This window comes from Parasteatoda tepidariorum, chromosome 11 (assembly GCF_982258835.1).
Source record: "Parasteatoda tepidariorum strain Cologne lab strain chromosome 11, Ptep-v5.0, whole genome shotgun sequence".
In the NCBI taxonomy this organism is placed as follows: domain Eukaryota; kingdom Metazoa; phylum Arthropoda; class Arachnida; order Araneae; family Theridiidae; genus Parasteatoda; species Parasteatoda tepidariorum.
The window spans coordinates 77999185-78025485 of record NC_141765.1 but is presented as its reverse complement, the minus strand read 5'-3'; the positions used below and the strand labels follow the sequence as shown (position 1 = coordinate 78025485).

The window sequence follows — 26301 nt, the reverse complement described above, 5'->3', positions numbered from 1 at the left end:
TGATTTGCACGAGCTTATACGCAATATTTTTATGTTTAAACATGCATGTAATGGGTTTTTATTCGGGAGATTTTTTATATACTTATATACTTCCTATTTGTATTTATTTTTAGCGTATTGCATTGCAACGTTAAGCAATTGATAGAGGAGCGCAAACAAATGCAAACCAAAATTCGGGAGATTTTTTATATACTTATATACTTCCTATTTGTATTTATTTTTAGCGTATTGCATTGCAACGTTAAGCAATTGATAGAGGAGCGCAAACAAATGCAAACCAAAATTCGGGAGATTTTTATATACTTATATACTTCCTATTTGTATTTATTTTTAGCGTATTGCATTGCAACGTTAAGCAATTGATAGAGGAGCGCAAACAAATGCAAACCAAAATTCGGGAGATTTTTTATATATACTTATATACTTCCTACTTGTATTTATTTTTAGCGTATTGCATTGCAACGTTAAGCAATTGATAGAGGAGCGCAAACAAATGCAAACCAAAATTCGGGAGATTTTTTATATACTTATATACTTCCTATTTGTATTTATTTTTAGCGTATTGCATTGCAACGTTAAGCAATTGATAGAGGAGCGCAAACAAATGCAAACCAAAATTCGGGAGATTTTTTAAATACTTATATACTTCCTATTTGTATTTATTTTTAGCGTATTGCATTGCAACGTTAAGCAATTGATAGAGGAGCGCAAACAAATGCAAACCAAAATTCGGGAGATTTTTTATATATACTTATATACTTCCTACTTGTATTTATTTTTAGCGTATTGCATTGCAACGTTAAGCAATTGATAGAGGAGCGCAAACAAATGCAAACCAAAATTCGGGAGATTTTTTATATACTTATATACTTCCTATTTGTATTTATTTTTAGCGTATTGCATTGCAACGTTAAGCAATTGATAGAGGAGCGCAAACAAATGCAAACCAAAATTCGGGAGATTTTTTAAATACTTATATACTTCCTATTTGTATTTATTTTTAGCGTATTGCATTGCAACGTTAAGCAATTGATAGAGGAGCGCAAACAAATGCAAACCAAAATTCGGGTGATTTTTTATATATACTTATATACTTCCTACTTGTATTTATTTTTAGCGTATTGCATTGCAACGTTAAGCAATTGATAGAGGAGCGCAAACAAATGCAAACCAAAATTCGGGAGATTTTTTAAATACTTATATACTTCCTATTTGTATTTATTTTTAGCGTATTGCATTGCAACGTTAAGCAATTGATAGAGGAGCGCAAACAAATGCAAACCAAAATTCGGGAGATTTTTTATATATACTTATATACTTCCTACTTGTATTTATTTTTAGCGTATTGCATTGCAACGTTAAGCAATTGATAGAGGAGCGCAAACAAATGCAAACCAAAATTCGGGAGATTTTTTATATACTTATATACTTCCTATTTGTATTTATTTTTAGCGTATTGCATTGCAACGTTAAGCAATTGATAGAGGAGCGCAAACAAATGCAAACCAAAATTCGGGAGATTTTTTATATACTTATATACTTCCTATTTGTATTTATTTTTAGCGTATTGCATTGCAACGTTAAGCAATTGATAAAGCAGCAGTTGGAATGCTTCTTGTTTATGAAGCACTTCTTGATGTGGAAACTAAAATAAAACATTAACTTGAATCTGCATTATGTTAAAAATGTTCAAAAATGTTTATTCAGTCCAAGCTAAATTAGTAGAAGTTACTGTAGTTTTTTTAAAAATAATTACATGTTTTGCACGAGTTTATATGCAATACGATATATTTAAACATACATGTAAAGGGTTTTAATTCAGGAGGTTTTTCATATGCTTCCTATTTGTGTTTATTTTTACGTATTGGATTATAATGTTAACCAATTGATATGTTACCGTTAAAGTATGAAATCCGTTATTTTATGGAATACCTAGTTATTCCATGAAATAACTGATCGTGTCCGTTAAAGTGTAAAACTCTCTTGTATTTCACGGTTTAACTAGTTATTTCATAGAATAACGATCTGCAGCCTGTTAAAGTGTAAAATAATCTACATCATAATCATATATCTCGCACGACAAATACATTTTTAACCATCCACCCCTACTACATTTATGAGCTATTCAACAAAAAATGTTTTTGTTTTAGAAATAATGTTCCAAGTGTCATTTTAGTAATCCTTGTTGTAACAAATGATTTTCTGGTACGTTTCCATAAATACCATTTATACGCTGCATAAATTAGATAAATTGCTTCTTTTTCATTTTAATTGTCTATCATTAGTTTATTTACAGAATACCTAGTTATTTCATTTTAGATCAATTGTTTATTTTACACTTTAACTGTCTCTCATTAGTTGATTTATAGAATACCTAGTTATTTCATAGAATAACTAGTTAAAGTGTCAAATTAATAACATATTACACACTTTAACGGACATGATCAGTTATTTAATGGAATAACTAGGTATTCTATGAAATAACTGCATTATATACTTTAACGGTAACAGATACACGAACTTAGACAAGTGCAAACCAGTTTCAGTCGCGTTCTCGCGTGCGTTAGTTGCGGACGCGTTTCTGTGGTGTGTGTGCGCAGTTTTATACCACGCAATTATTATTTATTTTGTGTGCAGTTTTTAAAAAATTAATTGAACATTTTCGTCATGGGTAAGAAGGCAATATTCCACCATGTAAAAAAACTGAAATAAAGGCCCTCGTGAATGTTAGAATATTTCTAAACCGCAAAATGTCACGAAAATTGAAGGTTCCTGAAGCTAGCGTACGACACATAAAGAAAATAATTGAGTCACAGGAGAACTGAACCCGAAACGAAAGAAAAGATGCGGCAGAAACTTATCGTGCGTTTTATAATTTGGCCAGGGACTGTATAAAAAATAATAATTGGCATAAAACATCACGTTTTTGTCTCTTAGTTATATTACCAACGTGTATATTATAAATTACTATTTTACAATATTATTTTAATTATTATAAAAGATAAAAAAAATTTCTCTTCTGTTACTATTTAAGAACTCTTAAATAAAGCTATTTTATTATTATTTAAAGTTTCCATTGAATCTACTTTTCTATATTTTATAATATACTATAATTAAATGTTACATGCCATGCACTCTAATCAAATTTACACTGTAAATCACTGCTTTTTGTTCGCAACTATATAAAGCAATTAATCTTAATAAATGGAAGATAACAGAGTGGGAAAATTAGCAGTCAGTACTTGCGATGCAGAAGTATTGAATTTTTGTTATACAAGTATTGATATCATCCTATATTCATTTAGATAAACTAAATGTAAAGAAATAATAAATCAAAAGTGGAGGGATTTTTGCTGAGATCGCTATTGAATATTATGCATTAATTAAAATAAAACACCAAAAAAAAAAGAATTTTTTAAGTATTTTTTCCTTTTTTTACAGTTAATATTAAATGATAAAAACTATCAATCTTACAATTTTAAAATTGCAATTGCTAAAAAAAATCACTTTCTAATATGAAGCCATAACTGAAACAAAAACATCACTATTCTTTTTATTTATTTCTTATTTTTATAGTTAATATTAAATCAGAAAATTATTAGTATTTCAATTACAAAACAAAAATCGATATTTTTGACATTCCACTTTCAGAATGTTTTATTAACATCTACACTACGAACTCATAGTGTACCATTAAATTTGATGGAAAGCTTTTATAGTAAATTTAAAAATTGACTATAACAAATATAAAAAGTGTGATTTGATCTAGAAACTTCTTGCTTTTGTCTGAAGTTTTCAGATAACTTTGTTTTTGTTATTATTTTTTACACTACCTATTTTCTCAAAGTTAGTATCAATAAAAAAAATTTTTTATAGTTGTATCCGGCTAATAAATGTGAAACAATGAGGAAAAACAATTTAAAAATAAATTAACATGTGTCTCTTCCCTTCTTTTACACTTTGTTCCACTCTGTTACCATGAGCGTGGTTACAGAGTGAAAGGGTAACAGTGGGAACTGAAATTCAATTTACTTGGATTTGTTTCTTGAAAAAGGAAAAAAAAGTTTATACAAAAGTAAAAAGCATTACTTAATCCTACCATTAGAAAGTTAAAATAATATTAAAAAAATTAATTAAAAAAATTATGCCAGAAACAGAGGGGAAAGTAAATAAAATATTATTATCTTGTTCATGCTTTATCTTCTTAGAGAACAGAAAAAATACTAAATAACTTTTTAAAATAGAAATAATAATGATGATAAACAATTAAACATGCATCTCTTTCCTTCTGTTACACTTTGTTCCACTCTGTTACCATGAACACGATTACAGAGTGGACTGCAATTCAATTTACCTGGATATCTTTCCCAAAAAGAAAAAAAAAATGATGCAGAAGTAAAAAGAATTATTTGATCTTATTATTGGAAAGTTAAATTAATATTAAAAAAAATCATTTAAAAAAATGCGTCAGTAACAGAGAGGAAAGTGAATAAAGCATCGTTATCTTGCTCATGCTTTATCTTCTTAGAAAACAGCAGATATATTAAACAACTTTTTGAAATTGAAATAATAATGATGATAAACAATTAAACATGTGTCTCTTTCCCTCTGTTACACTTTGTTCGACTCTGTTACCATGAGCATGGTTACAGAGTGGAATGGTAGCAGTGGGGACTGCAAGGTCAGGATCCATGAGGTCAGGACCCTAGTCAAAATTTTTGATGATTTATGTTGGTTTCAGTGCAATTCATAATGGTCCAACATCATTTGATGTTCATCATCGTCAAGCATTTTCCATTATGCCTTCATGGTTTTTGATATGCCAACAAACTTCCATCATTTCAATGATGGAAAATGTTACTTTAATGCCCTGATGGTTAACCATAAAGAGAAGTTTGACTCTTATTGACCTTCAATCTATGATGATCAGTGAGGTCCTTGATGGTTCCAACTATACATTTTCATGATGGTTTAATGGAAATTCTTGCTGATTCTCAGGAATATACCATCAAAAAATTTTTTCTTCCTTTCTTTAATGTTGGCCCATCAATCATCAGTCTGAATTCCTGCATTGGGATGATGTTGGTACATGATAGTTCCAACATTTAATTTCTAAAAAACTATGATGGAAATTTTTGATGATTCAACATGAAGAAACCATCAAAACAAGTTGCAATTCTTATGTTGGCCCATCAATCATCAGTCCGAATTCCTGCATTGGGATGATGTTGGTTCATGATCATTCCAACATTTAATTTCTAAAAAACTATGACGGAAACTTCTGATGATTCAACATGAAGAAACCATCATAACAAGTTGCAATTCTTATGTTGGACCATCATAAATCAGTCCAAATTCCTACATTGGCGTGATGGTTGCTTATGTTGGTTACCGTCAAAAAATATCATGGTTCATGATGGAATTATTGATGGTTATCATCAAGAAACCATCAAAAAATTTAACTTGGAGATCCTTACTCAAAAAGTATCCTAATCTTAGTTTTTGACTTTTTGGGACTGTTCATCCAATGGTCCAAGGTACAACATATGGTGAATCAGAAGTATTGTACTTTAAACCGATTTTACTTACTTTAAAAAATATTATTTCTAAAGTGTGTGAGAGAATTTTTTCACAAAAAATTTATACTTATAGATAGACGTATTTCCCTCAACATTTCTTAAATATAATTAAACCTCTTCCCTATCTATACAATCTCCTTTATGACAAAAATGTAGGTAATCCTCTTTACCAATCAGGTTTAGGCCGACCGAAATTATCAAAAGTAAATGGAATTCAATGCATAAAATCAAAAATGATGGAAAATGTGCTACTGTTTAATGTTTTTTATGTCCGGTTAACCTGTTGCGTATGGCTGGTATAACATGTGGAAAAGATGTAATGGTACAGCATGGAACACCGTACGTGAAAGGTTAAAGGAAAAATGTGTTATTTTTTAATGAATTGAATGTAAGTCTTTTTAAGCAGAAAACAACATAAAAGTGTTCCAACATTTGACCGACAAATTTTAAACAAGAAAGAAAGGCGTGAAAAAGATCTTTCTTAGTATATGGGGTTCAAGTTGAAAGGTTAAAGACAGGTCACGCTGGAAAACTTTCCGTCGTTTATACTGGACACAACTCGAAATGCATGTTTGAGAAAATGAACACAGCAAAAAATTGGCCTTTTCAATGTTCAACCCAAATTTAACCCAAGTTGGTTTATCAAATGGGAGAAATCGGGAGAATCATTCATAAACGAATGTAACATGAACACAGCAAGAAAATGGACACAGCATAAAATGAATCTTCTAAATGTTCAACCCAAATTTAACCCTAGTCAAGTTAACCCAAGTTTCTTACTTGAGTATGAATTTTCCTGTGGAAATTTCATACCTTCCGAATCAAACGAGCGTTACGCACGATCATGCTTGTGTATTACAATTGTTGAAAGGTTATTTGTTTCGTATTGTATCAATTTATGTACATATCAAATTTCATTAAAATCGGTCCACTAGTTCAAGAGATAATCGACCAAGTCTGCTCTTAATCTCTTACACCAGTGTATTATCTGCTCAAAAATCAAACTTTTCCACAAACTAACGTTCACTATGGAGGCAGAACGTTGGACGGAAACAAAGACGTCTTTCAGGAAGGCACTTTTTGAAGGCACTATAGGACTGAGATCTTAGAACCCTATCTAAGATTGTTCAAGGTAGTCCTCAGCTCAATTTTATAGATTACAAACGCTTGTCTACACACCTGTTCGAGGAATCATTGAAGCCGAAGAATTTCAGAGGATGGAGTGGCCAGCCAGAACTTAAAACCTCATAGAGTGTGATGCTTTTTAAAAAGCACCAAAACAACTCCCAGTGATAAGAACTGCCTTAAGGGAAGATTTCCTGTTACAAGACCTTACATTTATTATCCCAAAACATATTTTAATTTCGCAAATAGCTTTTGTTATGAGTCCTGATTTACCGTCTGCGAAGGTCATACTCCATATTAAACCCTTAACTAAAACTGTATTATTTATTTATTTCCTTTTATTTATTTTATTTTATTTATTTATTTCAGTGCGGTGTCCATTAATTTATTATATTGAATTCGTGACCGTCTTGCTATCATTGTTTTGGGATACTTTGGTATATATTTTCAACTATAAATTCAGTGCAAAAAAATGTGTTTATCTCTTAATTTTAGGAAATGAGGGTAAATAAAATTTATGAAATTTATGATGTATGCACAAAAAATGTGTTTAATTTTGATGCAATTCAGTCAATGTGAAAGCTTAAAATTTGATTCTCAAATATGAACCTCAAAGTATTTTTTCTACAAAACTGTTTCGCATTGTAAAATATCTGTACGAAAACAATTTTTCTGCACTAATGCTTAAAATTTAACAAATTTCAATTTCTTTTAATTCCCTAAATAATCAGATCATATCTGCTCTCTTCCACGTTCTTGAAAAAGGGTTTTGGGCGTAAGGGAAATCTCTCCCAGGTAGCACCCATGTATACATTACTTTCTTGTAACAATAATTATCACTCAGCCTGAATTCGACAAGCAATAACTATCAGATAATCTGTGATCGCTTTTGCATGCTCAACTGATAAGGGTATATAATCAGTTGAGAATCTATTATCAGCTCTAAAGATATAAGCTACATCCTTAAGAAGTCAATTTCAGAATTCAGGCACAATAAATGTTTGGTAAATGAAGTGCAGAAGAATCGTTCACTTACCCAATGTAGAGAAACTGGATACTCATGTATTTCTCTTAAGGAAACCAATTTCTTTCTTACGAAGCAAAATAGTATTAGATTAGGTTGAACCTCTCAAACCTAAAATTAGATGAAACGATTTCATTTATTCATGTTCTCCTCCATAAAGGTTCATAAGAATTTGATAGCAAATGTTTTTTTTACCCTGCATTTATTCATATATCTTTGATTTTAGGTGAGGAGCGAAGTTGGACACTCCCAGAGAGTCATCGGTAACCCTTTACTCTCCATATCAGAAGTAACAAACACACTTCTTAATCATGACTAAGACTTTATAACACCTTTAAGAAGCATCTTAAATAGAGTTGGACACTTCCAAGGAGTAACTGTTTGCTCGACACTACATTTTCCTTATTCAGGAGCCTTCAGTTAATTAAACCCTCAGTAACGCTTCCTTGTCAGAAGTAACAAATACCCAGCCAAATTATAACTAAGACTTAGTAAATCCTTTCGGAAATACCTTAAGGAAATAGGACATCATACCACACGTAACAAACACCTTACTCAATCTTAACTGATACTAAGCAAATTCATTAGGAAGAACCTTAAGGGCTCTTATAGACAGTCAGCGGTAGCCATTTAATCTCCCCAAAAAAAGTAACAAATACCTCACTCATTCCTAACTAAGGCTGAGTATATTCTTCAAGGAGAACCTTAAGGATATCGGGATCTCATAGACATTCAGCTCTCCCTATAAGAAACAAAAGACTCAATCCTAACTTGGACTAAGCAAATTCTTTGTACCTCGATATTGGTCTCCTATAGACAATCATCACTTTATCTCTCAAATTGGAAGTAACAACCTTGACTAAGAAAAAACCTTCACCTTCATTAGAAAAATGATGTCAGAACTTTTAAATTTGATTGCAAAGAGTTAATCAAAAGTAAAATTAAAACGCTGCATTACAGTCTAATAATTTTGAAATAATAAACGTATTTTTTAAATTGGCTTGTGTATATTTCGATCAAAAAAAAAAATTTTTTTTTCAATTCATAAAATTACTTTTCTTAATAAGATTTATCAGTTGTCTCATTATTTTTCCTTTCGTAATTGCCAGATACCCAAAAAAAATTCAAAACTTATTCGCAAATAACCACGTTTCATAAATTCCTAAGTTTTAAATAAAAAATTAAAAAAATGAATGAAAAAAAAAAGAAAAAAGAAAGAGAGTAAATTTTCAGTGTAAAATCTAATATCTGTATATAAGATCGTTAATTATAAAGAACTGAAGTAAAAAAAAAAAAAAAAAAAAAAAAAAAAAAAAACGCTTATAGCGTAAACATTAATTCCTATTGCAATGAAAAAATATTTACTTAAATAATAAGCAAACGAATAGTGACTAATTGTGTTACCATAACGGATAATGGAACTTAATAATGAAAATAAAACACTAAGCTTTTTAAAAAGTTGCGCATGGAATTTCATTAAATGGTAATTCTTTTTCGTTACATGTAAGGATAGATTAGCACTATTTCATAATATAAATAAGCGTTTGCACTTAATAGGGGTGCCTTAAAGTAAGCATAAATAACAGAGGTTTGTAAAATTTAAATACATTTCAGAAAAAAAATTGATTGAAAAAAATCATGTTTTTAAAACATTAATTGTTCATTAAACTTAGCCCTCCGCGTACGGCTTTCGCAGTTGGGGAATCAGTTTTGTCCCTAACTACGGGGAACGTGAAAATCGCAGAATATTTCCCCTTGTTTCAATACTGATCCTGTTATTTCCCCGTGTAGGTTAAAAACATCATTTGATGCTTATTTTCGCTGCTAGAAGGCATTAGAGGGTTCAGGAATTTTTTCCCCTCATATTTGTGAGTTTGCAAGCTTTTTGTTTTCCTGTCGCGCGATAAGCATTTATGAAAGATACGGATTTGCCGAGCGGTGATATATACCGAAGAGCCATTACATTATGACCACCCTCCATCTATCACAATGGGCTCGCCCAGGATTTCATTGTTTCTCGCCCAGGAACAATGTTTTCATGGGACACATTAGGACCCATAATGCTTATAGAACAATCCCTGACGTCTGTAAGCTACTTGAACATAGTTGCAGACCAGGTTCACCCATTCATGGCAACAGTTTTTCCTGCGGGGGATGGTGTTTACCAACAGGATAATGCACCATGTCATAAGGGTCGAATCGTCGAGGAACATTCCAGTGACTTTCAAGTCATGTCCTGCCCCCCAAATTCACCTAACCATAATCCAATAGAGCATTTGTGGTCCTACTTGGAAAACCAAATTCGTGCTGCCTCGCTACCCCCTCGCAATGTGAGGGAATTGCAGGACCAGTTGGTGAGCGCTTGGTACCAGATACCTCAGAATACTTATCAGCACCTTGTGGAATCAATGCCACGGCAGGTGCTAGCAGTTTTGAGAGCTAAAGGTGGTCCTACATGTTATTAGCAGGGTGGTCATAATGTAATGACTCTTCGATGTATGTGGGAATAACAAACAAAAATATCTTGATTATGAAGATAGTAATTCCATAAATCTGGGCTTTTATTTCTTTTCTATATTTTTACAAAATTTCTGTAACATTATTCGAGACAAAATGCTTAAAAATTATATTCATCTGAAAATGAAAATATCGCATGAATTTTTTCACTTATAAACCCTACCCGCTGAAATAGCGGGGGCCGTATTATATATTTTTTGAAAACGTAAAAGCTTTTAAAATTCTTGTATTATTTTAGAACAACTGATGAAGATGAGAAATGTAACATATGTAGATAAAGAAAATATAAAAAAATCGCCCCTTATTTCAGGACTGGAAAGTATTAAAACTGAGGCGTGCGCGGAGGATTTTGAAGTAATTTTAAATATCCAGAAATAAACACACGTATAATTTCATTTATTTACAAAATAAAAGCTATTAGCTAAAAAGTTATAAAAGAATTTTAAACTCGATAAACAGTTGAAACAGTTGTTTTACTCTAACATATAACTAAATAAGATTCAACAAAATTGTTTAATGTCTTAATTAAGTACATAACTTGCGGGAAGTGACAAAAAAAAAAAAAATAGCAGGCAAACTAAATTAAAGTGGTTTAAAAAATTATAGTACACAACATGTTATTTTTGTTTTAAGTTAAAAAGTAAGGCAAAATTACGCACCCGTAACTCACATACAAAATTTTTTAAAAACGAGATTAAAGTGTTGAATAAAATTTCAAATTTTAACAAGTTGTTAGACGAATGCCGCCAGCAATAGGGCCGCAAATAAACCTCATTTCAAAATAGTAAAATGAGATATTACGGCAATAATACTTTTTAGTGCATGTGTTACCGTGAATGACCAAAATCAAGAGAATGTCCACCGGTGAATGTCAACAATCCCATTTTGGTGAATGTCTGAAATATTTGTTATATCCAATTTCATTTATTTGCTCATATTTATTTCGATCTGCTGAGTATAGATTAGGAAAAACATCAGTGTATCGGGCACTTACCAAAGCCCCGATTCGATCATTCAACAATTTAACCTGGTAATTATAAATTAAAATTGTTTAAATTATTAGATATGGCTCTTAAAGTATATAGCTCTATGGGGGGAAATATACAGTTCTCTAAAATATATAGCTCTATAGGAAAAATTTAAGAAATGTGAAATAAAGAGTCAAAATTTTGACTTTCATAGAAATTTCGTTTCTGTAAGTGGATGCTCCCTTCCCAACTCAAAGAAAATTATATATAGTGTTAATTAAAAGAATTAAATTAATTAAAACTAATTAAAATTAATTAATTAAAAGAGTTAAATGTGAGACATAAAATTATAGAGTGTGACTGTAATATCTAGGTGTTTTTGTCTAAGAGATTTTAGGCAAAGTATTACATACTTTACTGAGGCATTGTATACAGAGTGTTCTGTAAAGACCACCCTTAATTTTCCTCATAAAAATAAATACCAAAGAGTCTCGCAAATTGCACCAAAAAAAAAGTGTTTAAACACGAGTAAATGATTCTGATAATATATATCATTATCATCTGATATTCATCATTTCCTTATATTGTAATCTACTAATAAAAACATCTATTGTCAGAAGTCGTATTTAGTGGCTAAAACAACATATACTTTCTGAAAAATAGCAGATTCTATAACTATACCAGATACTAGTAGGGTATACCAGCAGTACACGTTTTTCTGAATTTTGCACGACCGTAAAATTTAAAGATAGAAGAATCACTATGAAAACCTATTTGATTACAAGTTGAAGGCTAAATAAAGGGAATTAAACAAATTTAATTTATTTATGTCGCACTACAGATGGACTCACCTCTGAGGATGATCCATGCCTCTTCAGAGGGTTGAAGAGCTCATCTTCTACTGTGTCTTACCATCAGTGGGGTTTAAGGTGTTTCCTACAACCAACTTTTTGAATTTCCGCTTATTCCTTGCTTTTAACAAGAATACCCATTTAGGGCAGTAATTGGAGAACACCCTTTATACCATAATAAGACTACAAAAGTTCCAACATTATTTTAAAGAAATAATGAAAGGCGTTTTATCTATGTTATTGACTCTATTGGCTTTGAAACTTCTGTCGAATGCATTTTGTAGAATACAATGTGTATCGTAAAAGTTTCTCTTAATATATATTTTTAGAAACAAGTATACATATCATGTGTATACTTCATATGGAACACCCTTCATTTACGAAAAGTATCCATATTAGATATTACAAATTAGTATTCAATTAATATTCAACAAAACCTCTATCGAAGTCTATGGAATCATTAGTGAGAAAGGAAGCTTTAAAATTACTTTAATATCCTAATGAAACGTCAATTCCTACATTAAGCAAACACATATTGATGTTTGTCCTGCTTTTCTCAGTAGTGATTAGTTTAATTTTGAATAGGTTTTAAAATTTTTCTTTAACTTAAATATTTATTTTCTGCCCCTAACTGTTTATTTTTCGTAATTTACATTTTGACAAGGATTCTGAAAATATATATTAAGAATGGTCATTACAGAACACCCTGTGGGTGTGTACGTATATGGGTGTGCACATTGCAGAAGTTTTCAAAGCAGAGAATCCCTCCAGTCCGAACATTAACATTATTCATTTATTCGAAATCAACAAATCGTATTACGTGCTCAAATTAGGTATATGAGGCAAAATCTTAATTTTTATTGTAACAAATTTTTCTTTGTGTTTGTATTAAATCAGTACAAGATTCTAGCATCAAAAAAACACTGAGTAATAAAAATATTAAATTTAACACTTTCGAAATTCCCATTCAACTTATTTCTGTAAAAGTTAATATAATAAAGTATGTTTTTATGGAAATGATTGCAACAAATATTTAAAGTTATTCCTTGCATTGTAACCTGCACATCTTTTGAAGAAAAGTGTGCAATATCTGACTTCTGTACAATCTCCCAGTAACGCCCAATGTATTTGTTTGTGTCCAAATATTGTAAAAAGTTTGTAAGATATTTTATATATATTTTTTGTAAAGTTTATCTATTCAAACATATAGATTCTTTATGTATATTTTTAGAATCCTTATCAAAAAAGTATACACATTAAATGTCGTTCATTAGTATTTAAGCTAGAATAAAATCTGTCGAATCACTATTGAGAAAGTTGGGGTGAAAACACGATTTTGATTGGAACTTGAAGGTGTTTTTTTTTACATTGTGAATTTAATATAATACCTACACAATTTTTGAAGTACAAAACAAAACATTCTCTGTACAGTAACAAAAGTTGGGCACAAAATCTCTGTTTTCTCCAATAAACAGACTTATTTAGTTGTGATTTCAAAATTTTTTCTCCTTTAAATATTTATTATATGTGTATACTTTTTTTCACTCCCTTTACCGAAAAACTTGTATATTAAAAGCAATTTCTGTCTAAAATAACTCAAGAATTTTTTTTTTAAACCTCAGTCGATTTGTACGACTTAAAAGATATTGGATGTATAAAGCTGAAATTAAAAAAATGTTTATTCACATATATAATAATTTCCATATTTAAAGAAATTTTTGTGCGTTGAACAACAATGACTCAAAACATTTTGAAACATAACGAAATATTTAGTGAAATAAAATTGGTCAGTTACGTCCTTTTTTAAATCAGCAGAAAATTACAAAATGAGCTTTTTTTACTCATTCAAAAAAGTAATTTTGTAAAATTTTAAAAAACAGATCATATGAATATAATTTAAAAACAACAAATGTTTATATGTTGTTACATTAACTTATGTAAACTAGTGATATAAATAAGTGTTGATCAATGTTAAATGTACATATTATGTTGAAAACATTTTGTTTCTTGTATATAGAAATTTGTATTGTGATTAAATGACATGTTTTAAGAGTTTCTTCACATTATTTATGATTTGTTTTATCTACTGGCATGAAACAGATGCAGTCAGTGGTCAAAATATTAGATTCACTATAAGATCTTAATTATCAGGTGAGAGCATTATTGTTTCAACGCGTGGCTCATGTATCAATTGTTTAACATTCTAATGCAATACCTTAAAAATAAATACAAATAGGAAGAGAAATCTCCCGAATAAAAACCCATTACATGTATGTTTAAATATAAAAATATTGCATACAAACTCGGACAAAACATGTCATTATTAAAACACTACAGTGAGTCTAATAATTTGGTCCAATTATTATAATATACTTATACAATATGATAAATATTCTATATTTATATAATATATCGTCTAATTTATCCAATCGTCAAATTTATATTATATATAATCTAATTTAACCAATTGATAGACGAACGTAAGCAAGTGCAAACAGTCACCTAAAAACAATAAAACTGAAAATTAAGATGCCTAATAATGGGACTGTAAATGCTTAATGATACATGCTGAAACAAAAATATTTAATAATTTTGAAAACTATGCATTGAAATGAAGCAAAAGATAATTTTTTTCATATCTAAAACGAAAGAATGTTAACTCTAGTATAGTTTGTACCGCCACAAAGTGTCTGAGCAGGTCATGAAAACAGTGCATTTCAAGGAGGTTCTCTTCACTCTGAGGCTAATACAATCGACCGAAGGAAACCCCCTTTTTCACCCTCACCTCTACTTGAAATCGTTATACCTCGCTACCATAGACACCGACAAATGGCTAGGGGAGTTCTTACTTTAGACAAACTGTAGTTGGTGCTCATTATCTCAAAGTTTAGTTAAATGAAAGATCATTTTATTTAAGTTACACCATAAATTGTGAAGCATTATCGAGAAGTACTTCCAAGGTGCAACACACAGCACCCAAATTTGGTAAAAGACACCAAACTTTGACGGTGAGTGTAAACTGAACGATATTTGTTTACGGCGCCATGTCTTCTTTACAACTCAGTCTCGGTGTATCGTGACGACTAATGCATGTTGTTTCAAATTTCTACTTATTTAGGTAGGTAAATGGCTTATTTGCATGCTCATTTCCTTCATGTTGCCTTTTTAAATTTGGTTGGAGGTATAAAATGGCTAGACGTATGCCGTAAAATAATCTACTTACTGTAAATAGTTTTATTACAGTAAATAGCAACCTTGGCCTGCATTTGAGCGCTTTTAAAGTACCTAATAATGGTGCAACCTTCCTATGCTTTTATAAAAGAAAAAATAATGAAAATAGGTATTTTGTTTCTTCAAAACACCTACTTTCGGTGCAACCTTCAACTGATATTTGGAGCTAGTGAAAATACCAAAATATGGCAAAATTGTGCACCATTTTATGTAGCCAGCAAATGAATGCCCATTTTTGGTGCAACTTGGCTCGGAACTTTTATCAGTATAAATGGTTTTATGCCAAGACATTATAATAAAATTACTAAATTTTACCACAATTGACAAATTTCAACACATAATATAAAACCATATTTTACTGTCAATTCTTCCAAAATTATTAGCAAAGCTTTTCTGTAAAAATTAGCGAGGTTATTTTCTCAAAGAATCAAATATATGATAAATTTGACCATATTCTACTAGTACTTTTTAATAGTACGAAAGTACTTAATTCAGAGGCATGACATCTATAAACAAAACAAAAACAAAAAATTTCTGAAGGCCTTAAAGTAAATACAGTGAAACTCAAAGTATACCCTATATCACTCTTAAGTCTACTGTGGACTCTTAATAAGTTTTTCCTAATTACTGTTACATCGCTGTAACTTGCAGATATTGTTTATATTTAGATAGAAAACATTAAAAAAAATAATTTGATACATAATTCAAGCTATAACATGAAAAATTTAAATTTTCAAAAAAATTTTTGACTTATTTTGAAAGCTTCTAGCACTAAACTTTTTCTCAAATGCAGAGATTACTTGCTGATTTCAACTCCATTTACATTTGTCTTCAAATTGTAGGGAAACATTTTCAAATTTTTCTACTAATTTCCATGCAGAGTAGAAAAAGCAAGTTTCGGCAAAAAAAAAAAAAAAAACATGAAAATCGTCCTTTATGAACGTTTTGGAATATTGAAAATACGATAAAATATGTTGTGACAAGTTTCGTCAAACTTGTACAAGTAAGTCTAGAAGTATATGACAAGTCTACAAGTTTATCTACAAGTTTCTTCATTGATCTTGAGAGTGTGTCAAAAAAGTTTCATAGAATAGTCATCAAAACAACAGCGCTATTTCAATTCCCCGTTCCATGCAAAATTTTTGTTTTGAGAAACCCGACACAAAACACTCACAAAAACAATTTTTTGTAATAAAAAAGCAAAATAACACTAATATTGTCAAATATTTTTACAAATTCTTATGATTTTAATAATTAATGTGCTTTTTTATATTATTTATTAATATAGAATAGTCAAAATTAGAAAATCGATCTTTCGAATGATTTTCACGATTTTGGGTGTCCACTGTAGCCTTAAAATGTCTCTTTGAAAAGTGATTCATAATCTGTAAAAATGTGTTGCTGACATTTAAAAAATTATTGATGTTTCTGACGAGAAATATTTCTCAAAGTACAGGCATTTGGCAGGAAGTACATTAAAGCTTATAATACTGATTGTTGTTTTGAGTTATGTATGTAAAATGAAATGCCCCTAACGAGTATATTTTAGTCAAATTTCTGGAACCCAGCACTAAAGAAATTCTACAAATTTTCAGAGATTTAACCCTCTCATTGATATTCACAAAATATCTTGGCAAAAATGTTTATTTTGTCTTATTTCCTGGTGAATCATAACTCTACTTTGGGGTTATATGAGAGTTCTCGCGGATAGTTGAGAAAGTACACCTCTTAACTGCTTCAATACAAATTATTGAGATGATCACCTAATCTATTACGTAACAAGCTCTATTTTGATTATATTTGAGGCTTCACATGCCTCAAGAACGGTTTATATTCAGATGCCTGTTCTTGGACTAAGAGTGATTGAAATTGATGGAAACTTGTTTTGCTCGGATTATCCAAGTCCTTAGATGATAGTAGATCCATCCAAGTTTTTCCTCCCTATCAGCTTCTAAAATTTTGTAACATCAACAAGAAGGCGTCAGATTATGTCATATTGTTATCCGTTTTCATATATTTTAATCCTTATAAATTAATCTGATAGGGTCTATTTGTGATTTTATTTTAATTTATTTAGCAATTTTGATGTAAATATAATTTTATAATGCTGAATATGAACAATGCACATGCGCAGGTTTTTATCCGACCAATCAGTGACATTCAAGAATTTGGAGAGTGTCGACGAATCGTCCAATTTCTTGGAGAGAGAAATTCCTCCAAGTTCTCTCGGATTCTAGAAATTGAACAGTATAAACAGGCCTTAAAGGTTTGCTTTGCTTTAAGAATAAAGGGAGCTGTTTTCACTTGTTCTTAACGAGTTTACTTCTGAATATAGACGCAGAATTTATGAATTAGATTATTATAAATACGGTAGTTCAAGTTCTTGGCCAATTCCTTACAGTCTGTAAAAAATTCGAAAAACCCACCGACCTTAACTTAAAAATCAAATCAATTTTAGACAATAAGCTAAATGGAACCGTGGTGACTCAGGGGATAGAGTGTTTGCCTTCCAATAAGGTGAACCGGGTTCGAATCCCAGCTATAGCTGATCTATACGAATTCCTCATCCGGCTCGCATCGACTACAGGGCTGACATGAAATATCCTCAGTGGAAAACAGTTCATGGGTTAGAGTCCTCTTGCAATTAGACTAACCGAGGAAGGTTTTCGTGGTTTTTCTCTCCATGTAACGCAACTGCTGGTTAGTTCCCAAAAGAGTCCTCCACAAAAACAAAATTTCTCCCAATATTTGATCTTGGGGTTCCCTGGTCTTCTGGATTGGGTTCAAAACTACAATGTTACGAAGTTGAACATTAGTAGTTGAATACCCAAAAAATTGTGTTGGCTGTTTAGAGTAACGGGCAAAGTAAACATGCGTCAAAACCTGGAATGAAGCAAATATTTACGTTTTGGTTTTAACCTCGGTTAATTTCAGCTGATTCACAAAATGAAGTGTCCATTCAGCTGCGGCTTGGAACTACGGAGACTGCTAACGAGCCAGTCGTGGGAGAAGCTGATTGATGAAAAATATTCTCCTGTGAAATCAGTCACCAATCAAGAAAGATGACTTTCGTGGGTCTCACGGAAGGGTGACTAGAGTGAGGGTCTATATATGGCAAGCAATAAAGATAAAATCAAGTGAATTAAGAAGTTTCCCATAAAGATATAAATTTGGAAGAAATGTAAAGAAAATATGAAAGCTCTTTTGAAATCGAATATGCAATCATCTGGGTTCCCTCTTTTCAGTTGCATACTACGATAATTTTTCTTTTCTTAATATTCTTTTTTTAATTAATAAAAATATTTTTTAAAATTTCCATGATGCTTGTAATGTAGTTCCCAACTTAAAAGATTTTAATGTATATGAAAATCACTTCTTCTATGACTCTCCAATGGTGAAAACATGTGAAAAGAGAGTACGTCACCAGGAGCCCATTTCGAACGCCTATCGTTTAATTCTAAATTTAATAATGCATTTATTGGAAGAACTCCCCTTATTTTACAAAAGCCACTATAACCGTCGTTGAACAGTTGGCTCAATTTTTGGACTACTAATCCTTAGCCTTGTCATTTTGAACCCAATCCAGAAGACAAGGGAACTGCTGGATCAAGTAGTGGGAGAAATATGCCTTCGTGAAGAATTTTTTGATGGATCTAACCCACATTACATGGAGAGGAAAATCACGAAAACCTCTAATGGTTAGCCTAACGGCAAGAGTACGTCACCACTGTTTTCAGAGAGTGCCGAATTCATATCGACTAGCAATCGCTGCGATTCGGACGATGTTCATCTTATTATAAGGCAAACGCTCTATCATCTGAGCTCACAAAGCTGCGGCCACTATATTGTCGTGTAGAATGTATGCAAAGCAGTCAAGAAAAATTTATTAGGCTCCTTAAAACGTACAGGGAACAAAGCAATTTGGTGCCGAATCACGAATGACCGGTGATTTAAGGTGTCGACGCTTACAATAGTTCAATATTAAGGGGAGATATAGGGCCATATTGACTTCAAACTTCCTCATTTTAACGCTATTATATATATATACTTACCTAGTTACCTATCCTATAGGGCCACATTGTGGAAACCCTATTAAGGCTATAATTATTTCCTTTGGTAGGGTACACTAGAGCCCAGTAATATAATACGTGGTCCAGTTAAAAGATCAATATTAATGTAAGATATAGGGCCAAGTTATAATACAGAATATTGACATCGAAATTCTTCACTTTAATGCTATTCAACTAATAGGGGATACATATATCCCCTATCAGTCCTATAGTTATTTCTTCTGGTAGGGTAATTTAGTACCCTGTATTATAATACGCGGTCCAGTTTGAATATTATGGATCAACATTAAGGGGAGATATAGGACCATGCTGTAATACAAAATATTGACTTCGAATTTCCTCATTTTAAGGCTATTTTATGTAAATGCATAGTAACATAAAGGGCCTAATTATGTGCCCCGAGTAGGTCTATAATTATTTCCTCTGAAGGTATTCAACACACTATTTTATATATACTGCTACATAGGTGGTCTCGCCAAAAAGCTTTTCCCCTACCTGAATGATTGATGGAATAGATGGAGGATCTCTATTGAAAAAGGACGCACCTGCTCACAGAGATTATTACTCGCCAATGACAATTTATGAGGTCAAAGACGATAAAGGGACTCAAATGGAAAACCGATTTACCTCAGCGATGCTGTCTTGTAGGTCTTGCCCAAAAGTTTCTCCCCTACCTGAATGATTGATAGATTGCGTGGAGGATCTCTATTGAAAAAGAACCCCTTCTCCTGCAGATCATTACTCGCCAAATCTTTATGATGCCAAAGACGATAAAGGGTTTCAAATGGAAAACCGATTTACCTCACTCTTAAGTGTCATAGTTGATAAATTCTTCCTTTAGTTGGAGAGTGAAACTTGCGGAATTTTTCGAAGGCGCAAGTGATGAGTTAAGGCATCATTTAATCAAGCTTTAAGAGCAAAAAATCTTTTAAGAACAAGGGGGAAGAACGGATTATGCCCATTGCAGCAGGATCTGAGAAAAAAGAAATTAGCACATAGACATCTTTACTGTGTAATAACTCTCTGTGAGAATCGATTTCCTTTGTTTTTTTTATTTGCCAAAACGTAGTAATCTACAAAATACAATTAATGGTAATACAATCGCAAAATTTTTAGATAAAAAGAGAGAACATAAACAGTTCTCGTCTCAGTATAGGAAAACAAAAAGTGCTAAAATTGCATAATAAGATTGGAATTATATAATTGAATTTCTGTAAATGGTAGTACTTTCTTCACTGTATTTTATTTTGTAGTTGTGGTATCTATCATGCTTTTTAGTTACGAGGATGGAATAGAAATGGCAGAGAGTCATACTATTTATCTGAAGAAAAAAAATTAATTTCACCCAGTTAATTTAAATCATAAAAAAACAAGTCCTAATATTTTAAAACCTGCCACTATTATTGTAAATATCACTTTCTTACTAATTCATATATATATATATATATATATATATATATATATATATATATATATATATATATATATATATATATATATATATATATATATATATATATATATATATATATATATATATTAAGTTTCTAATAATTGCAAGTTTTAACAGGTAGACGGAAGCAATATTTAAAATAATTTCGTTGGTTTGCAAAAAAAAAAAAATGAAATTTTAGTTTTAAATAAAAATAATTTGAATTTCAGCTGTCTAATTATTTAAATTTGTAGTTTTATAGCTCTAAAAATTTAAGCACCTTAGATAACTTCTAAAAATTTGAGTTCCCATAAATAATTTTTACTAACTGCAGAATTTGGATAAGTGTCATTTTAAGATGATTTAATTCAGTCTATTAAAATTACAGAAGAATTATGTATTTGAAACTTTCTTTTATAGCTTAACAAAAGAGGCAGTTACTGCCGAAGGTTTAATAAAAACTTCAGGTTGATAAATGAAGATCTCTACTAGTGAAAAAATGTAATGATATACATTATTCTTCTAAATATATATATATATATATATATATATATATATATATATATATATATATATATATATATATATATATATATATATATATATATATATATATATATATACATATATATGCATAATATCTTTATATATATTATATTTTTTATATAGTGAGGTTAAAAATTAATAAACTAAGTGGTCCATATAACACCTCACCTTCGTAAGTACTAAAAAACAGCTTTAGGTTGAGCTACATAAGCCTGAAGTGTAAAATGTAACATCTTTGGGTTAATAAATTAATACTTCAAAAAATACGAAAATATATGCTTGTGGCTACGAAATAATAACTTAAGGTAGTACATGGAACACATGACGTTAATAAAAATAACTTTTCCAAGTGTTGAAAATACACCTCAAGTTGAGTTATAACAACCAGAAGTGTGAAATGACACATCTTGGGTTGAAAAATATATACCACTACAAGCATAAATTTAGATACCTGAGGTTGAAAAATAATTACCTGAGGTAGAACAAAATACACCTGAGGTTGATTACCTTAAGAGTAAAATGACATAGGTTGAAAAATATATACCTCTACAAGCATAAATTTAGATGCCTGAGGTTGAAAAATAATTTCCTGAGGTAGAACAAAATACTTGATTGATTTATAATAACCTGAAGTGTAAAATGACGCACCATAGGTTGAAAAGTATATACCTCTACAAACATAAAATTAGTTAACTGAGGTTGAAACATATATACCTCTGGAGGTATATTTAAGGTATATTTGAGGTTGATTTTGAGGTATTCATTTGCACCCTTTTCAACCTAACGACGTATTTAAATAACAACCTCCTTTATATCTTTAAAATATACCTCATTTATACCTCGATTTTTTTCATAAGGACTGAGAGATGGAAACTTGCAAATCTGTGAGTTTTTGAGTGATTTCAAATTTGAAAGGAGATTTGGTAAAGTAATTGATTTTATCTTGACTGATTTTAAGCACCAGAACATTTCAGATATGGAGACTTGAAATCCTATAGCATTTATTTGACGAAATCAATTGTTACGTACTTGTTGGATGTTTGGCGATATAAAATGGATAAGCAAGCCATCATCAATTCTTTTCATCTAGAGCCAGAAATTTCCTCTATTCATTGAACAATTGTGAGTGGTTTTTCCAATTATTTGCAGCTAATCAGAATAAGATGTCACTACATTTTTCTTAACAAATGCCTTTGTGGGGAATTATAATTATTGCCCAAGTAGCATCTAATATTAGCCAACATCAGAAAATCGGTAAAATCTAACGTTATCTTGCATAACTTCTAATATTAGAAAGATACAAGAGGTCGCTGTTTGCTCTGCATTATATAATATTAGATTCTATGCAAACTAATATTATCTAGCGTTCTCCGTAATATTATTTTGCATTAGTTTTGATGCTATATAGTATTAGATTTTGTAATTCTATGATATTATCTATCTTTGCTCTTTATTTTTGGAGTAAGCAAGATGAGGATTTGGATGGTAGTAGAATAATTCGGCGATATAATTTTACTTAATTTTCTGTATTGCTGTGAAGCAGTAAAACATAGAACAATAGTTTTATAATGTCATTCCATGCATTATTTACATAGCAATGCAGAAATACTAAATAAAATTATTTTAGCGAACTCTGCTACCATCCATTTTCCTCCCTCTTACTCCAAAGTATATCTTATGTTCTGCTGATTTTTTTGAATATTTCAAATTTATTTAAGAAATAATACTATATCACAACTTTTATTGATATTTTTTTCCTTTCTTCATACAATGGGTTTTCTGACAAATTTCATATCATTAATAATTTGCAAGTTTTTAATTGTAAAATGCACTCTAATTTTATTTTTTTTTAAATGAGCTTATTTTATCAAAATCTCAATTGAATTTGTTAGTTTGTAATATATATATATATATATATATATATATACAATATATATATATATTCAAATGTGTAACTTAAGCAATTTGTAATTTCACAATTATCATTCATTATTTATATTCTGAAATTGTAAATTAAGAAAACAACACTACCTAATTGCTAAGTTAAATTTACATTTGAATTGAGTTGAAAATTTACCTTAACTTTTTTTTCTACTATATAATTAAGTCATTCATTTCCAGAAATATTAAAATAAAATTATATCCTGAATCTTTAAATTGTTATTTTTTGTAATAATTGAGACAATAAAGAAAATTAAAAAATATTCAAATTACTTACTTGCAAATTATTTCACTTCTATCACTGAAATTAAATAGAGAAATACTTACGTAACTTTATCCTTTTAGAATCTGAAATTTTACTTACAAAACATTTGAAACAAAGCCCAAAGGCACCTGTAGAAATATTTTCAGGGAGTGGAAACAAAAAAAAGCCTTTATGAATTCAAATTAAAAAAATGTGCAATTATTTTTTGCAATGCAAAAATAATTTTACATTGGGAAATCAGAAATTTTAAACGATTCAACAATTAGTTAAAGTACTAAGTACTTTTATTTACTTAAAGATTAGATAACATTTATTTAAGTGTCAAAATCAAAAAAAATTAGTAAATATTTTATTTTATCAGAATGAAATTTGCACAAACATTAAATTGGGTACAAGAATGAGACGAAAAATCATAACTTACTTTTTTACTATAAATTGCTTTTATATTGATCCAAATTTGACTAGCATCAGTTACTTTTTAAAAAACCCTGCTATCACAAAATTTTTCTTTAAAATCAATCAATTTATTGTTTGTATTTCACCGATAAGAGTTTATGCATTATGAACATAGCAAAAACAAACATAGCATTATAGGCAAACATCTTGAATGGGACTTTTTTTAAAAAAAGAAGATGCAATTGTACATTTTTTCACAAAGAATATACAACACCTTTAAGATGAAAGTTTGAGCAATTTTCTTTTCCAAATTGATTAGTAATTTTTATCATAATAAAAATGTTATTCAGTTAAAAGAACTTTTTACGATTATAATTATTTTACAATTATATGATTTTAAAAAATGATAAAAATAAAGCATTAATTTTTGTCTCAAATGAATAATTATGTGAAAATTTCCAAAATTAAAATAATAAACATGAGGCACGTGGGGTACAACGTGCCCAAAAAGAAGAAAATAAGTTTTTAAATAAAATAATGTGAAATCACCAACTAGCCATAATATTTAAGTTTAATTTAATATTTAAAGAAGGTTACATTATAATTAGTTAATTAGTAATAAACATCAAAATGGTAGAGTACGGCACATCCCCAGCGACACTCACTAAGCCATATGTAATGCAGACTGCGAGGGAAGAAATGTTTTTCTCCCTGCATCCCGGGTTGCCACAGTCAAGTCCTCCGCCAAACGGCGGTCCTATCTTAAGCGTTACTGCCCATATGGCGGTGCCGCCGCAAACACAATGTTGATAATGAAAATCCTCAAGAGTTTCAGTTGAAAATCAGCATTAAAATAAATTGCTTCCGATATCATATCGAAAGATTAAAAATAACCAAATTTTAAATATTCAATTGTTTTCATGATACTTCAGCACTATCGACTAAAAATATTTCTTAACTTCATATTTTATAACATTTTATCAATGCAAAAATTATACCTGACAAATGAAATTTTTTTAAAATGTTGAAGATGGTTGTTGTTGACAAAGTTGTAAAAAAATTACACACTACAGTAATTAAGAAAAAAGAAATCCATAATAAATATAACTATTTCACACTTTTATTTAAAAAAAAAAAAAAAACACATTGTAATATGAATTTTATCCAATTGTAAATTCAATACATTACCTTCATTGTTTAAAATTAACGTTGACAACCTTTTGGTAAAACAAAAGTTAAAAATTCTTAATTGTAATTAAACAAAATAATTCTTTTTCATAACTTTAAACTGTTTAATGGATCATTCTCACAAAAAGGTGATTTTTTAAGTCCCTTAGTAATAAATATTAAGAAATACAGCAGATTTCTTAATAGTTTTCTTCATCATTTTTCGTAAAGTTCCAACTAACAAATCATATGCATTTCTGTTAAATGTATTTAATATTTCATTCTTATTTTTTAATAAACATAACCTCAAAATCCCCTCCGTGGATGTCCCTACGTCTGTGACACAAAATAATTTTTAATGGCTGTCAAACAATTTAAATGTTATTTTAATGATTTTTGTAGTTTTACCTAGTTAAATGTTTATAGTAACTTTTTATTTAATATTTTTTAAAAAAAAAAATTTTTTTGTAAAATAAATGACTAGTAAACTTTGTCCATCAAAAATGAAATCTCCCTCCATGGACAATTAATATAGTTCGGTAAATGTGCAATAAAAAGCAGCATATGCGAAATCCCTATAAGACAGCTGGTGGGAAAGGTAACCATTCTATTTTCTAATGTTAACTATCAGTTGTTTTTGTTCTCTTTGGTGTCAGTTTTGGATAGTTGTGTTCAACTGGGGTTTGGTAAAGTTCTCACCGTATACTCCGTGGACATCATAAAGAAGGTAAGAGAAAATTATTTTATTTTTGATACATGAATTTCAGATTGCAAAAATAGTATATTTAATGAAAAGAACTGCGCCATTTTTGTAACTTTAAAATCAAAAATCAGTAAAATTCAAGAACTAGTTTCTGTCTCTTCCGTAGACATAACAAGTCCACGGAGGAGAAGACACAGTCAATGGAAGAGACAATATGTTAGATAACCATAGTACAATTTCAATAATTAAAAAACAGTTTTCTTTTAATGAATATCTTTTAAAATGGAACAAATGTGTTAACTTGTTTGTATTTTTAAAAAAAATCAATTAAGTGTAACTTTTACTTATCGGAGAAGTAAATATTAGCAATTTCTCTAAATAATTTCTGTGATAAATACACAAGTGGGCGACCTTTGTGCTAAAATACAAACTAAGATAAACAGCGTTAAAGAGCACAAAAATATTATTAAATGCAGACAGCTGTTT

At 30.1% G+C, this 26301-nt stretch overlaps 1 protein-coding gene and 1 long non-coding RNA gene across 3 annotated transcripts in view; both read left to right on the top strand.

Moving 5' to 3' along the window:
• The window catches only part of LOC107454134 (aryl hydrocarbon receptor), a 148427-nt gene extending 139283 nt beyond the window's left edge, over nt 1–9144 (top strand). The window contains exon 12 of one of the 2 annotated variants that reach the window (XM_016071206.4): nt 7955–9144. In XM_016071206.4, the coding sequence (XP_015926692.1) occupies nt 7955–7995 (41 nt within the window). In that variant the 3' untranslated portion in view covers nt 7996–9144. The remainder of the gene's footprint in view (nt 1–7954) is intronic. The other variant, XM_016071205.4, reaches the window with a different exon arrangement.
• The window catches only part of LOC147801848 (uncharacterized), a 288458-nt gene that overhangs the window by 235967 nt on the left and 26190 nt on the right, over nt 1–26301 (top strand). The gene's annotated exons all lie outside the window — the stretch shown is intronic.